The sequence below is a fragment of the Ceratotherium simum genome, chromosome 13, assembly GCF_057802395.1.
Source record: "Ceratotherium simum simum isolate JZ-2026a chromosome 13, ASM5780239v1, whole genome shotgun sequence".
NCBI lineage: Eukaryota > Metazoa > Chordata > Mammalia > Perissodactyla > Rhinocerotidae > Ceratotherium > Ceratotherium simum.
This window is the reverse complement of record NC_141912.1, coordinates 46,339,122-46,362,596: the sequence shown is the minus strand read 5'-3', so window position 1 is coordinate 46,362,596 and position 23,475 is coordinate 46,339,122. Positions and strand designations below refer to the sequence as shown.

At 38.8% G+C, this 23,475-nt stretch overlaps 1 protein-coding gene across 3 annotated transcripts; it reads left to right on the top strand.

Annotated features, from left to right (window-relative positions):
• Positions 1-4,631: 4,631 nt before the first annotated feature.
• On the top strand, positions 4,632-15,421 carry ENPP5 (ectonucleotide pyrophosphatase/phosphodiesterase family member 5). Of its 3 annotated transcripts, XM_087438679.1 has the most exons (5): positions 4,703-4,819; positions 5,113-5,296; positions 6,967-7,830; positions 9,333-9,509; positions 12,903-15,421. In XM_087438679.1, exons 3-5 carry the CDS (start codon positions 7,002-7,004, stop codon positions 13,328-13,330), a joined length of 1,434 nt encoding a protein of 477 aa, XP_087294805.1. In that variant the 5' UTR covers positions 4,703-4,819; positions 5,113-5,296; positions 6,967-7,001; the 3' UTR covers positions 13,331-15,421. The 3 variants fall into 3 exon arrangements, with proteins under 3 accessions (XP_014638133.1, XP_004424115.1, XP_087294805.1); XM_014782647.2 differs by lacking the exons at positions 4,703-4,819; positions 5,113-5,296 and adding an exon at positions 4,632-4,680; XM_004424058.3 differs by lacking the exon at positions 5,113-5,296 and having other exon boundaries at positions 4,698-4,819.
• The last annotated feature ends 8,054 nt before the right edge of the window (positions 15,422-23,475 follow it).

Genomic DNA, 23,475 nt, shown 5'->3' with positions numbered 1-23,475 from the left:
TGACATCAGAAGGTGCCCTTGTGCCCCTTTGTAGCCAATCCTTTCCCTTCAGCCCCAGCCAATCTGATTTCTGTCCCCATCGTTTTGCCTTTTCTGGAGTGTCATATAAATGGAATCATATAGTATATAGCCATTTGTATCTGGCTTCTTTCACTGAGCAAAATGCTTTTGAGACTCATTCATGTTGTTGCATGTATCAGAACATCATTCCTTCTTATTGCTGAATAGCATTTCATTTTTGGATATAGCACGATTTGTTTATCTATTCACCATTGAGGGACTTTTGGGTTATTTTTGGCTTTTGATGATTATGAATCCAAGCTGGTATAAAAATTTGCTTATAAGTTCTTGAGTGGACAGCTTCATTTCTCTTGGATAAATATCTAGGAGTGGGATTCCTGTATTACCTGATAAGTGCATATTTAACTTTATAAGAAACTTCCAAACTATTTTCCAAAGAGGCTATACCATTCCCATCAGCCCTGGTGGTCTAGTGGTTAAGATTTGGTGCTTTCACTGCCATGGCCCGTGTTCTGTTGGTTGTCATATTGTGGTTGCTGTGTTGCTGTGATGCTGAAAGCTATGCCACTGGTATTTCAAATACCAGCAGGGTCACCAGTGGTAGAGAGGTTTCAGTGGAGCTTCAGACTCACTAGGAAGAAGGATCTGGCCACCCATTTCTGAAAAAATTGGCCATGAAAACCATGTCAACAGCAGTGGAGCATTGTCTGATACAGCCCTGGAAGGTGAGAGGATGGCACAAAAAGACGGAGCAGGGTTTTGCTCTGCTGTACACAGGGTCACTAGGAGTCAGAATCGACTCAATGGCACTAACAAAACAAATACCATTTCCACCAGCAATGTATGAGAGTTGCAGCTGCTCTGCATTCTCATCTCACACCAGCACTAGATATTGTCAGTTACCTTGATTGAGCCATTTTAATAATAATTCATGAGTTTTTGATCTAGGCTGGGCTATAAAATTTAGCTATGTGTACTGGGTTGAATAGTGTCCCCCAGAATTTACATTCACCTGGAACCTCAGAATGTGACCTTATTTGTAAATAGGATCTTTGCAAATGTAATTAGTTTAGATGAGGTCCTACTAGATTAAAATAGGCCTTAATTCCAATGTCTGGTGTCTTTATAGGAAGGTAATGTGAAGACACAGAGAGCACCATGCGATGACATTGGCAGTGATTGGAGCTATGCTGCAACAAGCCAAGGAACAGAAACTAGAAACTACCAGAAGCTAGAAGAGACAAGGAAGAATTCTTCCTTAGAGCCTCTGGAGGGAGTATGGCCCTGCTGACATCTTGATTTCAGACTTGTAGCCTCCAAAACTGTGAGAGAATAAATTTCTGTTTTTATGCAGCCCAGTTGCTCGTAGTTTGCTACAGTGGCCCTAGGAAAATAATACACTATGAATGGAACTTACAAAATACAATAATACAAAGAAGTTTATAAGGTTATATTTGACTTACATAAAGCTTTCTGAGGATAAAAGCATGGCAATTGTGTGAAAATATAGTTCTAATTAGTATAAATGTATCATTAGTGGCCTAAATTACTAATATGCATAAAAACACTTGGACTAAGTTTTTGAATAATCTATAATTCAGCTTTTCACTCATTAGGCTGAACTTCTGCTGAGTCCAAATTAGTGAAGACCTATTGTTTATCAAGAATTGAGGTCAGTCCAGGGGCCGGCCCCGTGGCTTAGCAGTTAAGTGCTCGAGCTCCGCTACTGGCGGCCCAGGTTCGGATCCCAGGCGTGCACCGATGCACCGCTTGTCCGGCCATGCTGAGGCCGTGTCCCACATACAGCAACTAGAAGGATGTGCAACTACGACATACAACTATCTACTGGGGGGCTTTGGGGAGAAAAAAGGGGAAAAAAGGAGGAGGACTGGCAATAGATGTTAGCTCAGGGCCAGTCTTCCTCAGCAAAAAGAGGAGGATTGGCATGGATGTTAGCTCAGGGCTGATCTTCCTCCAAAAAAAAAAAAGATTTGAGGTCAGTCCAGAACCAGAGTCCCAATGGTTCCTAACCTACAGCTGTTGAAGGTGTGAGACCCACATTTTGCAGAATGTTCTTTAAAGGATTAAGAGAGAGACTTTCTTTTAGTTTAGTCATTTGTGGTACAATGTATTGCAATCTTAAAGATTATATATATATAAATTGTATCATTTTAATTTTAAATTTTAAATTATTGTAAATGGTATTTAAAATTGTAAAATATTTGTTCATTTTCCCTACCATGGGGTATAGACTAGTTTTGAAAATAAAACTTCTGTGGCAGAACCAGTCTTGGCTATTTCATAATGAACAGATCATATTTCAGTTTTAGCACAAACCTCTTCCAGCTCCTGAGGAAGAAAATAATCCAGCCCTCCAACCCCCATTAGACTTCCTCAGGCAGGCAGAAGGACCCCCATCCCCACCCCAATAACCCATGAAAGAAGTTGGGTCTTCTGTTATTCCGTTATTCAGAAAGATATTACTAGCTCAATGATGATTACAATCATCCAATACTATAAAATAAAGGAATAGCTACAGTCAATGAGAGTTTGTGGCTTATGCTGCCACAATTTGCTGAGTAGTGATTGCAACTGGACAGAAATCAAGGCAACAGGCAGGGCAGGAGGACCACAACAAACGTGTAAGGTGGAATTCCATGTTTTTACAATCATTGCTCTATTTCTACTGTTTAAGCCAGATTTTTTTTTCCCCCATTAGCAACATGAGTTACATAACAAGCCTACCAGTTGAATGCTAGATGTCATTATATGGAGATCTGGAAAGTGTCTCTGGCACTTGCTGAGCCCCTCGTGAGTCATTTTCCGTGCTGTGTGTTGTGGTTAACGGCTGTACCATGCCTATTTCACAGAGGTAGCTGGTGAATCCAATCATGCCTTCCATAAAGTTTGCAGAGAAAGGCAGTGTCATCTGAACAGAGTCCAAAAATGTTCAGTGACCCATATAGAAGACAGGCCCATTTTCACTACTCCTGCTCTCTAACCAGCATAAGCTGTTCTTTGAGTGTTTTGGGAGAACATAGGGTTGGCCTATTTTGGAGGCACAAGGACTTATAATATTGAACCACCCTGTTCCAAGTTTGGGCAATTTCAAAGGATAGGGCTTTGGGGACTTAGAACAACCTGTACAACTTCTCTGTCACTGTGTCTGGCTAAACACAGAAACTACCAGCCTCCCTCTTAATCCCCATCCCACGTGTGGAAAACCATAAACCAAGTTACTACAAATAAAAGGCCATGGAAGAGTGCCCAGATGTCCCTTGGGATGGTAGCACACAATTCGAAGGGTGCCATTGGGGGAGGGACTGTCCCCTATGATAGACAAGTTGAGAGAAAGAGAAAAAACTGTGACCAAAATGTTTGCCCTATTTAAGTAAATATCAGCAAGAATGTCTACTCATTTTACAGTCCCAGTGCACCAGACAGGAGCCAAAGCCATTGGTTTTGCTCTCCATTTTGGGCTAATTAGATGTTGAAACTTAAGTTGAGACAATCGAGCAGATATTATTGCCCACTGCAGGGTGGGCAGAATTAGGCCTGGGAATTATGTAGATAGACAAATCATTTCGAAGTCACTGCTATAATTTATGGTATAGTTGGGATCAAATTGGCAGACTGTGCACATGCCCACACTCCTTCCTGCCTAAAAATACCATTGATCACACACGAAAAAACTTTAAAAATTAATCTACTACAGTTAGGGAACAGAAGAAACAGGGCAGAAGACGACTTCCTGAAAGAGAAATCAGATAGGAAGCTCATAGCTTTTCTGTATATTTGGAAACAAAGCTAGAAGCAGAGTCTGGAGCCTAGATGCAACCATCAGAGTGGCTGTTCAAATTAATGCTCTTTCACTGCCAATGAACCTAATCCTGAACCTGGCTTGGTTTCATTTGTGCATTCTCAGGCGCCACTCTACTGCAGATCCCTCAGAGCCCTTATGTTGCAAAAACCTGAACAACAATCGGGGCTGCAGAGCTGACTAAATTAAATCTTTTTAAATTAAATTTTTTCTGAAGTATAGCAGGTGACACCACCAACTACTGAAGAAAAAGAATTAAAGAACATTTCATCGTCCCATCGACATCCTGGGGTGTTCAGGTGTTCCTCAGACAAAAGCCCAGGATATGGTGTCACCAATTTGTGATATGAAAAAACAAAAAAGCTTGAGAGATCAGAAAAGAGAATAAAAGTAGCTTTTAACCAAAGTAATGAGTGTGAGAACACACATATCACTGGGGTAGGGCATAATAATCTCTTTGCATCACTGATTACAGCACTACTGCCCTTCTAGAAAAGGCACACTGCAGAAAGACTTTGTGACCGGGCAGAGAGAGGACTTCAGCGAGCGCCAAGGCGCATCCGCCTCGCCCCGTCTCCCGCCTCCCAGCTGGGTCCGCGCTGGCGGTTTGCTCCCTCCCCCTCCCTCCCCCTCCCTCCCCCTCCAGCCTCCAAACCCGGACAGTGTCCGCCCCAGCTCCCGCTGATTGACAGGCGGTGCAGCGACTCCCAGGAGCCCGGCTTTCGTTTGGCAACTCCGGCAGAGGTAACAATACTGCCGTAGCCAATGGGAGCCAAGAGGCGGGGCCTGCGGCGGGGAGGCGGGGCTGGTCAGGTGCTCTGGGCCGAGGTGGCGTGCAGGTGAGTGGTTGCGGGTTCAAGGGGCGCCCTTGGCTTCCGCCGCCTCCCCATTATTGCCTGGGGTCAGCCGGAGGGAGACCCTCCAGGCGCTCCTTCCATTGCCCCCAAGCCAACGCGAACTGACCGGATCACTGCGAGGGTAAGAGTCCAGGGAAGTGGGCGGCTTGCCTCCCGGGGACCCACTCGGCTGGGTCCCTTTTCCACTGCACGCACGCACACAGCCCACGTTGGGGCATCTGCCAGCCTCGGTGGGCGGGAGGTCTGCGAATTGGGAACGTACCCTACACCGCGACCCTTCCCAGTGGCTGGTGTGGAATCCTTCTGGAGGAGATGAGGAGATGCATCACCATCCTCTTGAGATCTATTCGCTCTATCCACATCTGCTCCCCTTCACTTCCCCTCTTCGCGTTTCTTGGTGCCTTTTCCCTCCAGATTTCCAAGGCTGTCTGTGGGGGAAGGATTGGAGAGGAGGAGGAACTGGAAAGCAGCCCAGTGAAATCTGGACCCGGAACTAGGAATTCCACTGCACCGGGCAGCATTTTGTGCATGGAAAAGAAAGACATCTGAGATTTCCTTCATCCCCACCGCCACCTCTCTGTTTATTACTTTATCAACGGTGTGATGATGTTGGTTCCTCTTACCAAGTTTTCCTAAGCTTTAGACAACACTTAGCCTTGTTTCATGTTCGTTTGTCCCAGGAAAGCAGTTCTTTCCTGCTTACCACAGTTGCTGAATTAATTTACTAAGATAGAGGAAAATCAGGTGTTTCATATAGTTGATTTTCTTTTTTTTTTTTGCTTTAAATTACATTTGTTTCCTATTATCCTTCCTTGTGTTAGGAGGGTGGAGGAGAAAGGAGAAAGGGGGGGAATCCCTATCCTCAGCCAGCTATGTTAGTAAATATATTTGCAGTTCCTTAGTGGACCTGATTTTTAATGTTCCTTCCAGAATTGGAAACATTATTGCCTTTTGAGAAATAGTTTTTTTAATTTAATGTTTGAACTATTGTCTGGAGACCAATACTTAAAATAATTTCAGCTGAAGTAATATTCTAGGTCTGGTGAAATCACGGTTAAAAAACAAACAAACAAAACAGAATTATTGCTCTCAAGCCAATACGCATAATTTACACATAGTTTGTGGGTCTGAAAGCAAAGCAAGCACGCCAAACAGTGTTTATTTCCCTATACCCATAATATGGTAAGGCAAGACGGGGTCTGGTTTGGAGGTTTAAAAATGTCTTCAGCATATTCAAATTAGGAAGATGTCAAAAGCTGAATTCAAGAGATTTCTGGCACAAAGTATGGTGAGATCCAAGTTTTGGTGGGTTTATAAACACCTTCATGCAAGAATGGACAGGAAAAGGAGAGAACAAAAGATCCATGCTTGATTTGCAAGCCCAGTGAGAACTGATGAAATTTACATATGTATCGTTTATCCATATTGCCTCTTATTAGCTTTTTTGAATAGAATAAAAGCTTTTTAGAAATATATGCAGATTAAAAACAACAACAACAACCTTGATCCAAAGAGATTATTTAATCCTGGGAAGTGCTTTTTCTACAGATATCACTGATCAGATTAAATGTTGACAAATTCTAACATTGGGAAGGTCAACATCAAATTTCAGAATTATGTTTCTGTTTATACTTAGTTCAGAATCTAATTGTTGGGTTTAAAGAAGGTTATGCTTTGATTATTAATAAATGAATACAGATTACATTTCACAAATATATTTGAATGTCACAAATTTTATGTCACTTTGAGAAACCAAGTTCATCTATTTTCTCCTCTCTATTAACATTTCTAATTATGATGAACCAAACATAAGGCCTTGGCTTTGAAAAATAGATGTGTATATATATATTTTTTTAAAAAGCATTATCATTGGATTTGCTAATGGTACTTCCTTGTTGCTAGGTTCCTATAGTTCATATTTGACTATATAAACGTTTCTGACCTGAAGTCAGAAGTCTGGGTCAACCTGGAAATGTTTCTGTAAAATATTGTATTTTGAAATGATTTTGGGGGAGCTTATTTAAATAATTCCTTTGAGGAATGTTTTGACAAATTCTTGGAAAGTAAAACAATTTCTAAAATGCAACTAAACTTCTTAGCATTATTATACAGGTAGCCCCAGCTTTCTTGTTTAAGAGTCCTGCAACATAATCCTTCCAGGCTGTGATTTATGATATAATTGGGATACTAAGCATCATCACTCTCAGTTTTGGGTAACGTGTACCAAACAAGATTATTGCCATTAACTTCTATATGTTTTTTATACAGATTATCTTACACTGAACTGATCAAGTACTTTGAAAATGACTTCAAAACTTCTCCGGGTATCCTTCATCCTTGCTGCGTTAACACTTTCAATGACATTTTCTCTCCAGCCAGACCAGCAAAAGGTTCTACTAGTTTCATTTGATGGATTCCGTTGGGATTACTTGTATAGAGTTCCAACACCCCATTTTCATTATGTTATGAAATATGGTGTTCATGTGAAGCAGGTCACTAATATTTTTATTACAAAGACCTACCCTAACCATTATACTTTGGTGACTGGCCTCTTTGCAGAGAATCATGGGATTGTTGCAAATGACATGTTTGATCCTATTCTGAACAAATCTTTCTCCTTGGATAACATGAATATTTATGATTCTGAGTTTTGGGAAGAAGCAACACCAATATGGATCACAAATCAGAGGGCAGGATACTCTAGTGGGGCAGCCATGTGGCCCGGAGCAGATGTAAAAATACATGAGAGCTTTCCTACTCACTACATGCCTTACAATGAGTCCGTTTCGTTTGAAGATAGAGTTGCCAAAATTATTGAATGGTTTACGTCAGAAGAGCCCATAAATCTTGGTCTTCTCTACTGGGAAGACCCTGATGACATGGGCCACCGTTTGGGACCTGATAGTCCGCTCATGGGGCATGTCATTTCAGATATTGACAACAAGTTAGGATATCTCATACAAATGCTGAAAAAGGCAAAGTTGTGGAACAGTCTGAACCTAATCATCACAAGTGACCATGGGATGACCCAGTGTTCTGAGGAAAGGATAATAGAACTTGACCAGTATCTGGATAAAGACCACTATATCCTGATTGACCAGTCTCCGGTAGCAGCCATCTTGCCAAAAGAAGGTAAGTCTGACCAGGTGGGTGGTGGTCTGAGACTAGGTCTGCATGTGCCCAGGGCGATTGAGTGGGGGATTTTTGTTTCTGTGTCTTTAAAGTATGCTTGACTATGTCATGGTAATATTCTGGGATTTAATCCTTCGACTCTGAAAAGACAAAATCTCTTTTCTCCCTCTAATTTTTCACTTTTTCCCTAGAATATTGAAATTGATGCTCTTTATATATTTATGGCAATCAGATTTAACCATTTTGGAATCATCAAATTTGAAAGCTCCAGCCTCCCTTCTCAGAAAAATTGAGATGGGAAGAGACATACAAAATTTGCATACAATTACAGTGATTTCATAGAAGCCCTAAAGCCTTCTGTAGATCTTTAGTTAGGACCTGCTTAATAGGAAAGCAGTAGAGTGTAGGAAGGATAAAGCTTTGGTCAACCTGAGATTTATTTTCCTTATCTGCAAGTAGAGGAAGTAATAACAATACCTTGAACTTTTTACAAACCTCTCCTTGAAGCTTCATACCAACCCCGTCACTTAGGTATTATTTCTATTTTAAAGATAGGTAAACAAGCTCAAAAGGTTTAACATCTCCAGATCACAAAGTAAGTGCAGGGCAAGATTCAGGCCTGCTCTTCTGACTTCTATTTCATCACCTCCTAGGGTTAAGCTTGGTATCAAATGAGAGAACAGATTTTGAAAAGCTGAATACCTCCCAAATGAGAGTTATACACATCACAGGAGAAATAAGAGGATCATATGAAACAGTGAATGTTAAAATATTCATGTGCGCATACACACAGACCTTTCAACAGATTCAGTATAAAATACCAAGTTTTGGGTTGTTTAAGAAATCACGTTTACCTTTCAGTTTTCCCTGTAAAATTGGTATGGTGCTCCCTTGTCAGTGTGTGGGAGGCACAGAGGTAGCACAACAAATAGATTTGAAAAAGAAGAAAAAAATTAAAGATAGTGCCCAGGTTTACTGCATTTGAAGTTACAGGGGGTACTTTTGCAACACTTGCAGGGCTTTGAAGAACTTTTCCATTTTATAAGCTGTTTCCACCTCCACTCTGTGCTTTCCTGACCCTCCACTTACCATATTCTTTTGTCTAGGGATTTTCTGCATTCAGAACTACCGGAACTTGGCTGGTATTGCAGTGCCCTAGACATTTTACTTAGTGCCACAAATTAGCACCTGTGTGTGTGTGTGTGTATTTAAGTCTTTAAATTAGAGGTTAGAGCTTGCTGGTTCTGTGAAATGTCGTCTCTTAATTCTAGAAGGTGAATTTACTTATGACGTGATGATTTCTCAGTTTCTCAGACAAGATTCTTTCCTCAGCGGCGCTGGGAGTTCTCAAGTGGCTGGCTGTATTGCATTGTGTTTACATGCTGGCTTTTGACCTCAGTAGGGCGTCTGCATTGATGGACCTCTGTTGCCATGGTTGTTTCTTTGATTGTTAACAGTGAATGTCTTGTTCTGAGTGTCTCGCCTTCTCCCATCTCTTTTAGGTAAATTTGATGAAGTCTATGAAGCACTTGCTCAGGCTCATCCTAATCTAACTGTTTACAAAAAAGAAGAGATTCCAGAAAGATGGCATTACAAATACAACAATCGAATTCAACCAATTATAGCAGTGGCTGATGAAGGGTGGTATATTTTACAGAATAAGTCGGATGACTTTATGTGTGAGTATATTACAGTATTTCTTCCCATTCTGCATTGTCATTTGCTAAAGTGGAGGCTGTGAATAATACACTTAATTTATTGATCGAGTAACTAGCTAGTGTCATACATTAATAGCAAAATAAAGAGCTTTGGGGCTTTAAAAAGAGGTAACCTGCTAAAAGTGAAACATTTACTTCTCTTGGGGTCATCAGACCAAAGAGATGCACAGTGACCTATATTGCTAATTAGAACCATTATGTTCCTGAGAAAAATATAACAAATTTATAAATTGAATTATTTTCTGCATTTGTTTTATATTCTGGTTTCATAAGAATTTAATCTCTTTTTATTTGCAATTGTTAGTGTTCTAGTTTCTTTTGCCCTTCTGGCTCTACCAAATGTAGGCCAGCTTTGCTTTACACCTTGGAAACATTTCTAAAAGGAAATCCATGTGGCATGGATAATAGTATATCAAGATGTATTTTCCTAATACCTAGTGATATAATTTTGGAGATATTTCCACTGAATAAATTTAGAATATAGTGGAAATCCCACTTAAAATTCAAACATACAAAATAAAGAGCTTTCTGCCATCCTTAATGTGTCATTTCCCTTCTCATATAGCTTTTAACAAATTGGTCAAATGGAAAAGTCACCCACAGGATTTCACTCATCCTTATTGTGCCTGTTATTTGCATATTTGCTGTCAAACTCTCCGCCCTTTCCCTGCTCTGCTTTGTAACACAAGTGACTGACCCCTGCAGACTAAATTTCCCAGGCTCCTTTGCAGACTGGTTTCTGGTTAGGTTTGGCCAATAGAAGACCCTGGCAGGAGTTTAGAAGGCAGGAGGAGGAGATAAGCCAGGATATTTGTCCCCTATTCTCTCTGCCTCAGGCTGTGTCTCTAACAATGGCTTCATTTCCTCTGTGATCCCAGCTCCCTCTGGACAGCTTCTCTCTCTGTGGCCTTAGCTCTTACTAGGTAGGCGAGGCTTTTAGGCTCTGGCCACACCACCTCTTCCTTCCTCTAGCCCTGGGGGCCATAGGAGGTTCCTACAGTTCCTAATCAGGAGGTAACCTCACCATCCCATGTTTGCTTCTCAGCTCTTCAGCATTTTTATAACTAGTCTCCATGTTAAATTCCCTCTATGGGACCACCTGGTCTGGGTTTCCTGGTTGATTTAGGTATAAACATGCACTACTGATCAGATCACTGGGAGTTTTTTCTACTCTTGTTTCTTGAATGTTGAAGGAACCACATTGTGTCAAAACTATCTAGAAATGCTTCTTTGGGCATTGGTCCTTGATATATAGATGAGATGTATAAAATTGTCCCTTTAGGTAGAATTGGGTTCCTATCATGTTTATTGATGAAAAGAAAAGCAGTTGCCTGACAATGGCATTTGTAGTGTATACGTGAGTCACAGTGACAGACGTGTGCAGGTACTAGGTTTCTGGTTCTTAAAACTGGTTTTACAGACAGATAATGATCTGTAAACCAGTATTGAATCACGCCAGGGGAACTGTTTTAAGAAGGCCTTTAAAAATAATTTCTTTGGCCATGAGAATAGTTTCTACCTTTATATGTTCAGATTTTCATGTGTTGTGCAGATAGCTTTGATGTTGGAGGGCTTGCTCAAAAAAAAAAGACTGATATCTTTGAGGAGATTTGTACTTTACAGTTAACATAAATTTAAGGAGATCTCTTGAAATTTTGGGTTGGTGAATTACAATTACACAATGGATTGGTCACACCTATTTTTGATAGAAAACCTTAATAATGCTCCTATTTATGTTACATTTTATTCATTTATTCGACAAATAATGAAATATTGGCCACCACCCATCCTTCTCAGCCTGAATTCCACAGGAGAATTAAGCCCTAATGTCCAAAAGCAGTGGTTCTCAAAGAGTATTCCCTGGACCAGCAGCATCCAGATCACCTGGGAACGTGTTAGAAATGCAGATTCTTGGGCTCAACCCAGACCTACTGAATTGGAAACTGTGAGGGTAGAGCCCAGTAATCTGTTTTTACAAGCACCCCAGAAGTCTCATACACATTGAAGTTTGAGAACCACTGCCCTTAGACATGCATTATTAGATATTGTCTCTTGGATCAAGCATTTATGGTAGGCGCTACCACTGCAAAACAAAGTCCCTATTCCAGGGGAAGGTCGTATAAGTCATAATGATTTCATTTCAAATCTGATTTTTCTAGTAAGAAGTGTAGTATGAGAGAATCATCTTTGCTTTCATGACTGAGAGTCTAGATCCCAACTTCTCGTAGAAATGAATGCAGCAGTCATCCAATTACAAATTATAGAATGGCACATTTCCCAATGTTACTATCAATTAATTAAATAGAATAGCACAGTACCCTGTCAGATAATTCCTAGTGATTTCATAAATCCAGCATTATTTTTACTTGAATAAACTGAAAAGAATCATGGCATATATAATGACTTCTTTAGATGGATTTTGCCAGGCAGATTTGGAATTACTTTGAGGAGATGACTAGGGGTCAGTTCATGACTTTCAGAGGAATTGATTTAGGATGATTTTTTATTTTGCAATGTTGTGTTCCCATTGCATATTTCCCTGTAGCAAATATAGGTATGAGAGACTGATTTGCTCTTCATTCTCTGTATCGCCTTTAAAATAACGCCTGTCAGTTTTCTTAGGTTGCCATTATACCAGCAGTAGCTCCTTCACCTTGCACCCTGATGTTACGCTAGGCACACACACCTTTAAAATGCGGCTTTTATGCAGGAGTGTGGATCCTTCGATTTTGTATCACTTGATAAGTCAGAAAACTCCTGAAGTTTTTACTTTATTTGTAGCCATACCAAAGCACACCATGCTAGGTTGGAATCTGATCTGAACCACCAAAGTCAAGATCTTACCCACAAGACCTGACCTGTATTTTCCAGAGGTGGGTTGTAGCTATGACTAGAGGTTTGATTTTTCTGATGTCTTTTGTTTTCTTGATTGTTTTTCCCCTTTTATTGGTAATTATGAGTTTATTGTCTTCATGACTAAGAACGTCTTTATTCCTTTATCTTTAGAACGATAATTGGAACATAGGAGGTACCTAACAAGTATTTGCTGAATATTAGTTTACTTGCCACCAAAAAAACATCACTTTCATTTTCCCCTGACTTGACTCCGCTTTGCTCTTTGCCCTTCCTGATCTGCTGCTTAAGTAGTGCTGGCCTGTGAGCAAGACTTGTGATCATTTGACTGTTCATTTCCTGAAGTGAATTGTGACACTGACAACAGTGGAAATTTTTTGTAAAAGATTATTTTAAGAGTCAAATTAGATAAAATTTGCGTTTCAGTTCAGAATTGAATGATACAACAATTGTTTCCATTCTAATGGTTGGCTAACTTATCCATTCATTTTATCTTTGCAGTAGGCAACCACGGTTATGATAATGCATTAGCGGAAATGCATCCAATGTTTTTAGCCCACGGTCCTGCCTTCAGAAAGAATTTCACAAAGGAAGCCATGAACTCCACAGATCTGTACCCCCTGCTCTGCTACCTCCTCAATATCACTGCTGTGCCACACAATGGATCATTCAGGAATGTCGAGGATCTGCTCAGTTCAACGGCTGCAAGGGCTATTCCTTATACACAGAGTACTACACTCATTCATGGTAGTGTCAAACCAAGAGGATACGAGCAAGAGGAGTCATATGCTTATTTCATAGGGGTCTCTCTTGGTAGCATTATAGTTATTGTATTCTTTGTAATTTTCAGTAAACATTTAATTCACAGTCAAATACCTGCCTTACCAGATATGCAGGCTGAAATATCTCAACCATTATTACAAGCCTAATGCTATTTTTAAGTGGAGATTGCATAATTGTGTCAGTGTTTAACGGTTTCAAATTCTGGGAAACCAGTTTCAGATATTTGCATAGACCGTTAAGCAGTTGTATACATATACAGGCACAGTCGCACACACACCCACACCAAAATACATAGACCTGCAAAGGATTAAGGATGTGGAGGTATGTTTCCACTGTTCTCTGCAGCTTAGGGGTACATAAGATCCTGCTTTATTTGGACTTGACACATATCATGTATATATTTAGCAACTTTGCACTATTTAAAGTACCTTATACATTGCACTTTAAATTACTCTCCTAATGGGGACTTTTATGTGAAATGCGCTTTATTGACAATTATGTCTTAAAACTTTGTTGAAAAAGACAACCTTTTGTGCCCATGTCACAGAATACGTGTTATTCATTGTTCAAACCGAATGAAATTTTTAATAATTCCTAAATAATGTAGAAATCTATCTCCTTAAATTGGGAGAGCAAGAAGAAAGTGAAAATTGTTGAAAATTAAATGTGACAACTTTTGTACGTTGAATTTTGGAGAGATACATTCCTAACAGCAGGATGCATCTGTGGGCATTCCTTGTCATATTTCTTTCCAAAGGACATGGATTTTCATTTTATTTTCCCCAAAAAAAGTGATTCAAATACTGACAGATTCATTCTAAACATATTGTTCTGTCATAAAATTCATTATTATTTCCTGATTAGTCATTTTACTCTGATTTTCATGATAATGAAGACACCATGAATACACATTTCTTTTCTATGTAGTCCATGACCTGAATAGAAGAGACTGGGCACCATCTCAGCAATGTTTTCTCCTGTTCTGTAATTATTTGCTTCTTTGAAAACTAAATCATTATTAATCATATTAAAAATCAGATTAGATAGAACGGTTTTTGTCTGGTAACATGTAACAGAGCACAAGCATCTTTGAGATTTGGGCATTTGAAGATCCAGAATTGCAAGAGAGCACAAACTATATTAGGTGAAATGTGGGCCACTCACTCTTGGAAAAGAGCTATGTGGGGCTGGGGGAAAAGTTAGGCAAGACCCTTGTTGTTCACAGTGTACCCAGAACAGTGCCAAAGGGTGCCTGATGGCAAAAACGAGCGAATAACTCTTAGCGTCACAGGTATTGCGACAAGAGGGGCTCAGATTATAGCCTTGTTTCTTGAAATATTTGAATACCCACTCAACCAGGTGCTCAACGAATCCAAGACGAATCTAAGTTCACAAATAGACTTCTCCCTCCTGGGTAGCGTTTTTCGTTGACAGATAGATATTACCTCCTGGCTAGTTTTTTTTTTTACCTGCCTGGTCATCTCAGCTCCTTTCATTCTAACCACCTGGAGCTGTGCTTTAGGTCTCCTAAGTAGTCAGGTTGGGGAGAGGGCAGTATTACCTATGGTTTTTTTTAGGGGAAAGAGGAAGCCCCAGAAAGAACAGCTTTCCTTGAAGAAAACAGAAACCAGTTTATGGACCCGTGGCCCATACAGGATATTGTGATTTTGTATCTATTTATGCACCAACTGGCTTAATAAGTAGGTAAAATGGTATATGTATTCCAGAAAGAAAGACTACATTAGATGTAGAGAACAAAAGTGGCATAGTTAAAAATGTAATTGAATATAAGTGCTTCCTAAAATAAGGTGAATAAATTATTTTTTTAAGTGATAATACCAATAAAGAATGTTAGCATCTAATTCTCATTTCATTATACAACCTCTTAATAAGATGGAATGAAATCCCTGGAAATGTACTATGGGTTAAAAAGCTGAAAAGTTAGATGGTAGACAGCAAACTCCTCAAAAAGTCTGAACTCTGGATTAGACATTTTGGAATACGTGACCACTCATGTTGGCTTCCTTTGTAGGTATGAACTTATCTGCGTTGTTGAGTCGCCAGTATAATGACTGAAAGATGAAATTGGTCTAATTAAAAGCATTACTATTCAAGTGCTATCTGTACATTTAAACTAATTATTGCATTAAATTCATTTTAGAAGGTGCTACTACCTTAGTAGTAAGAAGAAAGTAAATTCTGTAACATTGATGAAATCAGTAAAATTCTGATATGAAGGTTTGGTTATTGAGTGGTTTCTTTTATTTACAGATACTTATTTTCCTATAAAATATCAGCAGGAGAGTTTAACTGAAGGAAAATGAAATTTTAAACTTTGCTGGGAAAATCTAGTCACTTATCATCTTTTGATAGCTTTTTTGTTGTTGGTTTACTGCGTGTCTTCATGGTCAAAGTTGGTGTGCAGCGAACACAAATTAGCACATAGGAATAAAATTTAGATTAGCTAATCTTTTTAAATTTTTTTTTGTGAGGACGATTAGCCCTGAGCTAACATCTGATGCCGATCCTCCTCCTCTTTTCGCCGAGGAAGGTTGGCCCTGGGCTAACATCTGTGCCCATCTTCCTCTACTTTATGTGGGACGCCACCACAGCATGGCTTGACAAGTGATGCGTCCATGCCCAGAATCCGAACCAGCAAACCCCGGGCCACCAAAGTGGAGCGCGTGCACTTAACCGCTGCGTCACCAGACCGGCCCTAGATTATCTAATCTTACTAATTGTAAGTAAGAATTTTAGAAAGGTCAGAGGAATGGAGTTCCCCCCATTCTGCCATTTTTGCTCAACATCCTCCATCAGCTATTTTGTACAATTTATTAATTGATAAGATTTTTCTTAGTGTGTGTTTTGCAATTTCTTTTCCCTTTGCCATCTGCCAGTGAAATTTAAAATTGCTTTTCAAAATGCTTTCTGACCTCTTGAGGCGAACTAGGATCCTATTATTCATTTCAATTTCTTACAAGAACCTATTTCTAGAAAATCTAATGAAGATCCTAGCTCTCAGATTTTTTCAGCTGTTCCTTAACTAAAGGGGACAAACTCAAGAATCATAGAGCCGGGAGGGATCCAAGAGACCATCCAACCCCCTGATTTAACAAAGAAACTTGAAAGCTGTGAAGTGACTTGCATCACATGTTAGTGCCAGCTGGAAGCAGGACCAGTATCCTGATCCAGTTTGGGAGTTAGGATTCAACATAATGAATTTTGAGGAGCACAGTTAAGTCTATAACAGGCAGGGAATGCAAAACAAAAACAAAACCTCCTGGAAAAATGAGAAAATGTGCAAGAAAATATATTCATATCTCCAACTTGATAATATCCCATTGTCTTCCTCCTCCAGGGTTGCTCTTGAGAAGTCTTGTGGCCCCCCTCTCCCCCGCCCCTTCCTTCCCTCCCTTCTCTAACATTTGTTTTTAAATCCTCAGTTCCTTGAAATTTTACAGTTATTATCTAAGACACTCCACGCGTCATTCAGGGGGCCCTTTCATTTTAAAGGTTCATATCTTTTTTATTCTAGTAAATTCTCATAGTTTATAATTTCCTTTAATCTATTTTCTGTTTACCCTCTTCAGCACTCATCTTAGTTGGATGTTGAACCTTCTGAATTGGTTGATCGTTTCTCTCTCTCAATATTTTCCAACTCTTTGTTACACCATTTGAAATACTTCGTCTCCCAAGCATTAGCCCTTTGTTTTTTTACATATTGAAAGTCTTATTTTTAATTTTCCAAAGTTCTTTCTTGTTCTGTTTCTTTTTAATAATGTTACTTTTGTGTGCGTGTGTGAGGAAGATTAGCCCTGAGCTAACATCTGTTGCCACTCCTTTTTTTGCTGAGGAAGATTGGCCCTGGGCTAACATCCGTGCCCATCTTCCTCTATTTTATACGTGGACGCCTGCCACAGTGTGGCTTGAAAAGCGGAGTGTAGGTCCGCACCCGGGATCCAAACCTGCAAACGCCGGGCCATCGAAGTGGAGCACGTGAACTTAACCACGACGCCACTGGGCTGGCCCCAATAATGTTCCTTATTTTAACTTTTTTATTGAAGGAAAACATACTCGAAAGTGTGCAAATAGTAAATGTGGCCAACTATCGACAAGTGAACAAAACCGTGTAACTATCACTGTAGAAGACAGAACGTTATCAGTACTCCAGAAAGACCCTCTTAAGATTCTTCCCAATCCCTCTCTCCTCCGTCCTGCCTAAAGGTAACACTGTCCTGACTAGGAACACAATGAATACTTTCCCATTTTTAAACTTTATCTAAATGGAATCATACAATATATACTCTTTTACGTTTGGCTTTTTTCACTTAAGATTATGTTTGTGAGATTCATCCATGCTCTTGCCCATAGCAGTGGTTTGTTTCTTTTTATTGCTTCATGGAATCACTTTGTGTGAATATACCACAATCTATTTATGTACAGTATTCTGTTTTTAGATATTTGGATCATTTCCAGTTTCCTGTTACTATGAGTATGCTGCTATGAACATTCTTTTACATGTCTTTTGGTGCATATATGTATATATTTTTGTTGGGTATGAATATAAATCCATTATTTAGCCTGGGTTTTCTCAAAAGCAGAGTCTGGGACAAAGGCTTGTGTGCAGGCAATTTATTTGTGAAGTGATCCCATAAAGAAAGAGAGAGGGACAGGGAGTGAAAGAGGGTTGCAGAGAAAGCCTATACAAGCCAAAGTTAGAGAACTGGCCACTGTTATGCGTGGTGGCACTCAATCCCGCAGGGCCTTCAGAGGAGCCTTATGAAATGCTTCTCAGAACTGTCTGCCTGAGGAAGGGAAGACGGAAGCAAAGCATTTATCCATCAGCTTCCAAAACCCCACAGGTTAAGGGTGGCTGCATGGGTATTAACTCCAAGGATTGGGTAGTGCATACACAAGTGCCAAGTGTGATCTCATGGGTACCCATTGTTGTAGGGTCTGGGCCAGGAGGAAAGAGGCTAAGCATCATCAGGATGCATCTGTGGGAAGTTGGTCTAAGCCAGGATGAAACTGAAGTAAGAGGTAGGCTGAGGGGATTTGCGGTGGTACATAAGAGATGTCTAATACACCACACCTGTATGGATTCTTCACTTTAACAAAGGTCATCAATTGTGTTCATCTATTTGTCCCTTGTGTCAACACCATACAATCTTAATTCTTACAACATTATGATATCTTGACTTCTGATAAAGTAAGTCCTATCGTTTTATTTTTCTTCAAGATTATCTTGCCCCTTTGCATTTCTACATAAATTTGAGTCAGCTAATACAATTCCATAAAAAATAAAACCCTGCTGGAATGGCTTGGATGCAATGATCAATTTGAGGAGAATTGCCATCTTTACAATATTGAATTGTCTTACCTATAAACATGATATAGCCTTCTGTTATTTTGATCTTTCTTAATTCCTCTCAATGTTATAATTTCCTGTGCAAAAATTCTGTCTGTATTTTGTTAGACTGAGATATTTCATGCTTGTTGATACCAATGTAAATGATACCAGTTTTAAATTTTCAGTTTTCTGCTGATATATAGAAATACAATTGATTTTTATATATTGACCTTATATCCAGCATTTTTCTTAAGCTCCATTCTAGTTTATCTGATTCCTTTGGATTTTCTTTGTATGCAATCATGTCATCTGTGGATATGACAGTTTTATTATTTTTCAAATCTTATATTCTTTTTCTTGCCTTATTACACTTGCTAGGACATCTAGTACAATGTTAAATAGAAGTGATGAGAGTGGACATCCTTGCCTTGTCCTGATTTTAGGAGAAAAACATTTAGTATTTCACTGTTCAGTCTATTAGCTGTAGGTTTGTGGCATTCATTCATTCATTCATTCATTTCATTCATTCTCATTCATCAGCTTGAAGTTTCCTTCTCTTTCAAATTTGGTGAGTTATTTTGTTTTGAATAATAAATAGGTGTTGAATTTTGCCAAAGGCTTTTTCCACATTTATTAACATGATCATGTTTTCCTTTTTTTTTATCCTATTAATATGGAGGATAACACTGATTTTCAAATATCAAACTGATGTTGCACTCCTAGGACAGATTCCACTTGTTTATGTGTATTATCCTTTTGAAATACTGCTGAGTTCAATTAGATAATATTTTGTTATGGAATTTTTGTTCATAAGGATATGGGTCTATCCATAGAGATTTTCTTTTAATATCTTTGTGAGATTTTGGCACCAGTGTTATACTTGCCCCATAAAACCGATTAGCATGTGTTCTGTTTTTCCTCTATTTTCTGTAAGAGTTTGTGTAAAATCATTTCTTCCTTAAATGTGTGATAGAACTAATCAGTGAAATGACCTGAACTTGGAGTTTTCTTTGTGGGGATTTTTTTTTGGTGAGGAAGATTGGCCCTGAGCTAACATCTGTTGTCAATCTTCCTCTTTTTGCTGGAGGAAGATTGTCGCTGAGCTAACATCTGTGCTAATCTTCCTCTATTTTGTATGTGGGATGCCACCAAAACATGGCTTGAGTGGTGTGTAGGTCCGTGCCCGGGATCTAAACCTGTGAACCCGGGGCTGCCAAAACAGTGCACACAAACTTAATCACTATGCCACTGGGCCAGCCCCTGTGGGGATCTTTTTGATAACAAATTGATTTTTGTGTTAGATATAACGCTATTAAGATTTTCTATTTGATTTTGTATCAGTTTTGATGTATTTTTCAAGGAATTTGTCCATTTTATCTAAATTGTCAAATGTATTGGCATGATATTCCCTTAATATCCTTTTGATATATATAGGATCTATATATATCATAGGATCTATAGGATCCAAAGGATCTATAGGATCATTTATTACTGATATTGCTAATTTGTGCTATCTCCCTTTTTTCTTACTCAATCTGCTTAGGGGTTTATCAATTTTACCAATATTTTTAAAAAATTTGGCTTTATTAATTTTCTCTATTTGTCTTTTCTATTTCATTCTAATCATTCTGATTTTATCTTTATTATTTCCTTCCTTCCACTCACTATGGATTATTCTCTTCATCTCTCACTAGCTTCCTAAAGTGGAAGCTTAAATCATCGATTTTTAACCTTTCTTCCTCTCAAAAACAGGCATTTAAGCCTATAAATTTCCCTCTAAGTACTGCTTTGGCTGCATACTACAGAATTTGGTATTATAAGTTCATTATCATTCAGTCAATATATTTTCTCATTTGCCTTATGATTTCTATTTAGAAGTATATTGTTTAATTTTCAAATATTTAAGGTTTTTCTAGATATTATTGGTATTGAATCTAATTTAATTCCATTGTGATCAGAAAACATACTTTGTAAGATTGCAATCCTTGGAGATTATTTACTGAGACTTGTTTTATGGTCCTGCATATGATCTATTTTAGTGATAATTCCATGTGCACTTGAAAAGAATATATCTTCTGCAGTTTGGGGCTGTAATCTCTAAATGTCATTTAGGTAGTATAGTTGATACCATCACTCAGGTCTTCTGTATCATTAACTGTTTTTTTTTTTCACCTTGGTCTAGTTGTTATATCAACTACTTAAGAGAGGAGTAGTAAATTCTTCAATTATGTTTATGGATTCTCTTTCTTTCTTTAGTTCTGTCACTTTTCGATTCATGAACTTTTAAGCTCTGTTTTTAGGTATGAACACTTAGAATTGTTGTCTTCCTGATATATTGGTCTATCTATGAAAATTCTTGTCTTGAAGACTACTTCATCTGATATTAATATAGGTACTCCAGCTTTCTGATGGTTAGTTTGCATGGTGTATCATTTTCTGTCCTTTTGTTTTCAATTTGCCTTTATATTTAAAGTGTCTCTCTTGTAGACTACATATAGCTAGACCTTGCTTTTTCATCCAAGCTGACAATATCTGCCATTTAATTGGAATGTTCAGTCTATTTACATTTCACTATTGATGTGGTTGGATCTGATTTTCTATTTTGCTTTTTTTCCCACCCTCATTTGAGATTGGTTTATAGTTTTCTTTTTTTGGTGCTATCTTTACCAGGTTTGATATCAATGTTTTATTCACCTCATAATGTATTTCTTTTTCTAAAACACTAGTTTTACGAGGCAAATATAACATGAATAATCAAATCTGATAAAGAGGCACTAAAAAAATTTTTGTCTTTTGTGAATGATACTTTTTTGTACAATTTTATTCCCAATCTTTAATACAGAAATTGGTTTGTTTTGGGCCGGCCCCGTGGCTTAGTGGTTAAGCGAGTGTGCTCCGCTGCTGGCGGCCCAGGTTCGGATCCCAGGCACGCACCGATGCACTGCTTCTCCGGCCATGCTGGGGGCGAGTCCCACCTACAGCAACTAGAAGGACGTGCAGCTATGACATACAACTATCTACTGGGGCTTTGGGGTAAAAATAAATAAATAAAATTATATATAAAAAAAAGAAATTGGTTTGTTTTGATTTTCTTTCTCTACTGGAATCAATTTTGCTCAATATTTTTCCTAGGAAATTATACATTTCATCTGTACTTTCAAACTTATTTGTGCCAAATAGTGTAAAATAGGCTCTTATGATTTTTAAGTGTTCTGATTTTGCCTTTCTTACATGTTTTCTCTCTTTCCACTCCACCTACCCCCCCCACCTTTTTGATTAGATTAGCTTCTCAGCCTCTCAGCTGCCTCTTCCAGAATTCACAGATGCCATTAGGTGCTCACTTTTATAGGTTTCTTCCTTCTGAATCTTGGCCTCTTGATTCTTCACTTTCTTGGTAATCCCTCAATGCCTTAGCAAAGATCTTTTTATATTTTGTCCAGATTTTCTAGCCCTCAGCAAGAGGGTTAGTTTGAATTACATACTCTACCATTTTACTGGAAATGGAACTCCTATGTGTCATTTTATGATTTAAAAATAAAAAAGCCTTCAAAGAAATTTTGTGTAAAACACATATTCACTCTCTTCAGTGGACAATTCAAACAATATGTAAGTCATAGTACTGGCTGGGGTCTGACCTAAAGGAACACTTTTAGAGAATGTGTATTTTGGGGTTGTCTAGAGTTATTCTGGGGTTAATTTCTATTGATCCTTTCCACCACGCCTGTCTAAGAAAGTGAAGTTAAGCGTGGTAGATACAGAAAGAATGATGATTGGGTCACTGGCAGTTCAGATCTTTAACACAGGGGGGAGGTCTGAACTGGAGACATACTGTAAATCATCATTATGAGCTGTCAGTGGATAAGCTCACTAGATTCAGTTTATTGATGGTGGAAACCAGATTTCAGAAGTCAGGGAGGTAGAAGGTATGTGAAAAGGTAGAAGGCCTGCACAGCGGTTTGCCTTGCTCTTTTGGTAAGACTGCCTTCGCCAGATAATTTTGGCTATGCCACATAAGTCACAAGACCTAGCAGTTTCAACACCAACCACCTGCACACACACATACTTTAGGATACAGAACTATATATAACCATGTTATAATTAGCATTTGTGTGTGTGACAGGACCCCAGGACTCAACAGGTTCATTTGGATTCTTACACGTTCTCTGAAACAATGGTTGTGGGGGGTGTGTGTGTGTATATGTGTGTGTGTTGGGGTAGGCGGGAAGACTGGAATGCTACCCAAGCACAGGCACCAAAGGGGCTGCGGGTGGGGGAAAAAGGTGAATCTGGCATCCAAACTTCAGGAAGCACAGGGCCTGGAAGATGGTTCTGGATCCAAGGATCTCAGCAGCAAGAGTTAAACCAGGAGTAGACATAAGCAATTTGTTGGTATCAAGTTTGACCACTTTTGAAATGCTAAAGACGTCTCTCTCAGAGTAAAGAAAGTGCCTTTTATCCTTTTGTTTTCCCACAGTTCCTAGCAGTGTTCACTGAATGTAAAAATAGGAAATGAATTAATCACTGCTCTACTAGAGAAAACTTCGTTGAATCTACACTCAATTAGACAAGACATTACATACTTATGGCTACATGTAAAACAAAATTTGAATACTATAATCCCCTCACCACTAGTGTTTTGTAATCAACCTTTTCAAACTTCTTCCCTTCTACAGTAAGCCAATAAATTATAGTTCTGGAAGCTCTACAAAATTTATCTTGGCTTTCTTTCTAGTGATGTCCTTATGCTGGATTGTATACTTATACAGTGTTTTAAAAATTTGGTTATATGTTATACACTTAATCCTGGTTTAAAAAAAATCTGTAATGAACGCCTACATAGATTTTTGCAGTATTACTAAGTCATGCCAACATCTATCACAGTGTGTATATTCTGCAAGAAGGTGACAAACTAAAAAAGCATCAACGACACTGCATTGTATA

Excerpts from the sequence above, each read along its gene's own strand:
- ENPP5 (XM_014782647.2), top strand. The coding sequence starts at position 7,002 with ATGACTTCAAAACTTCTCCGGGTATCCTTCATCCTTGCTGCGTTAACA. Across the intron at positions 7,831-9,332 it reads AGCCATCTTGCCAAAAGAAG|GTAAATTTGATGAAGTCTAT; the intron begins GTAAGTCTGACC and ends CATCTCTTTTAG. Across the intron at positions 9,510-12,902 it reads TAAGTCGGATGACTTTATGT|TAGGCAACCACGGTTATGAT; the intron begins GTGAGTATATTA and ends TTATCTTTGCAG.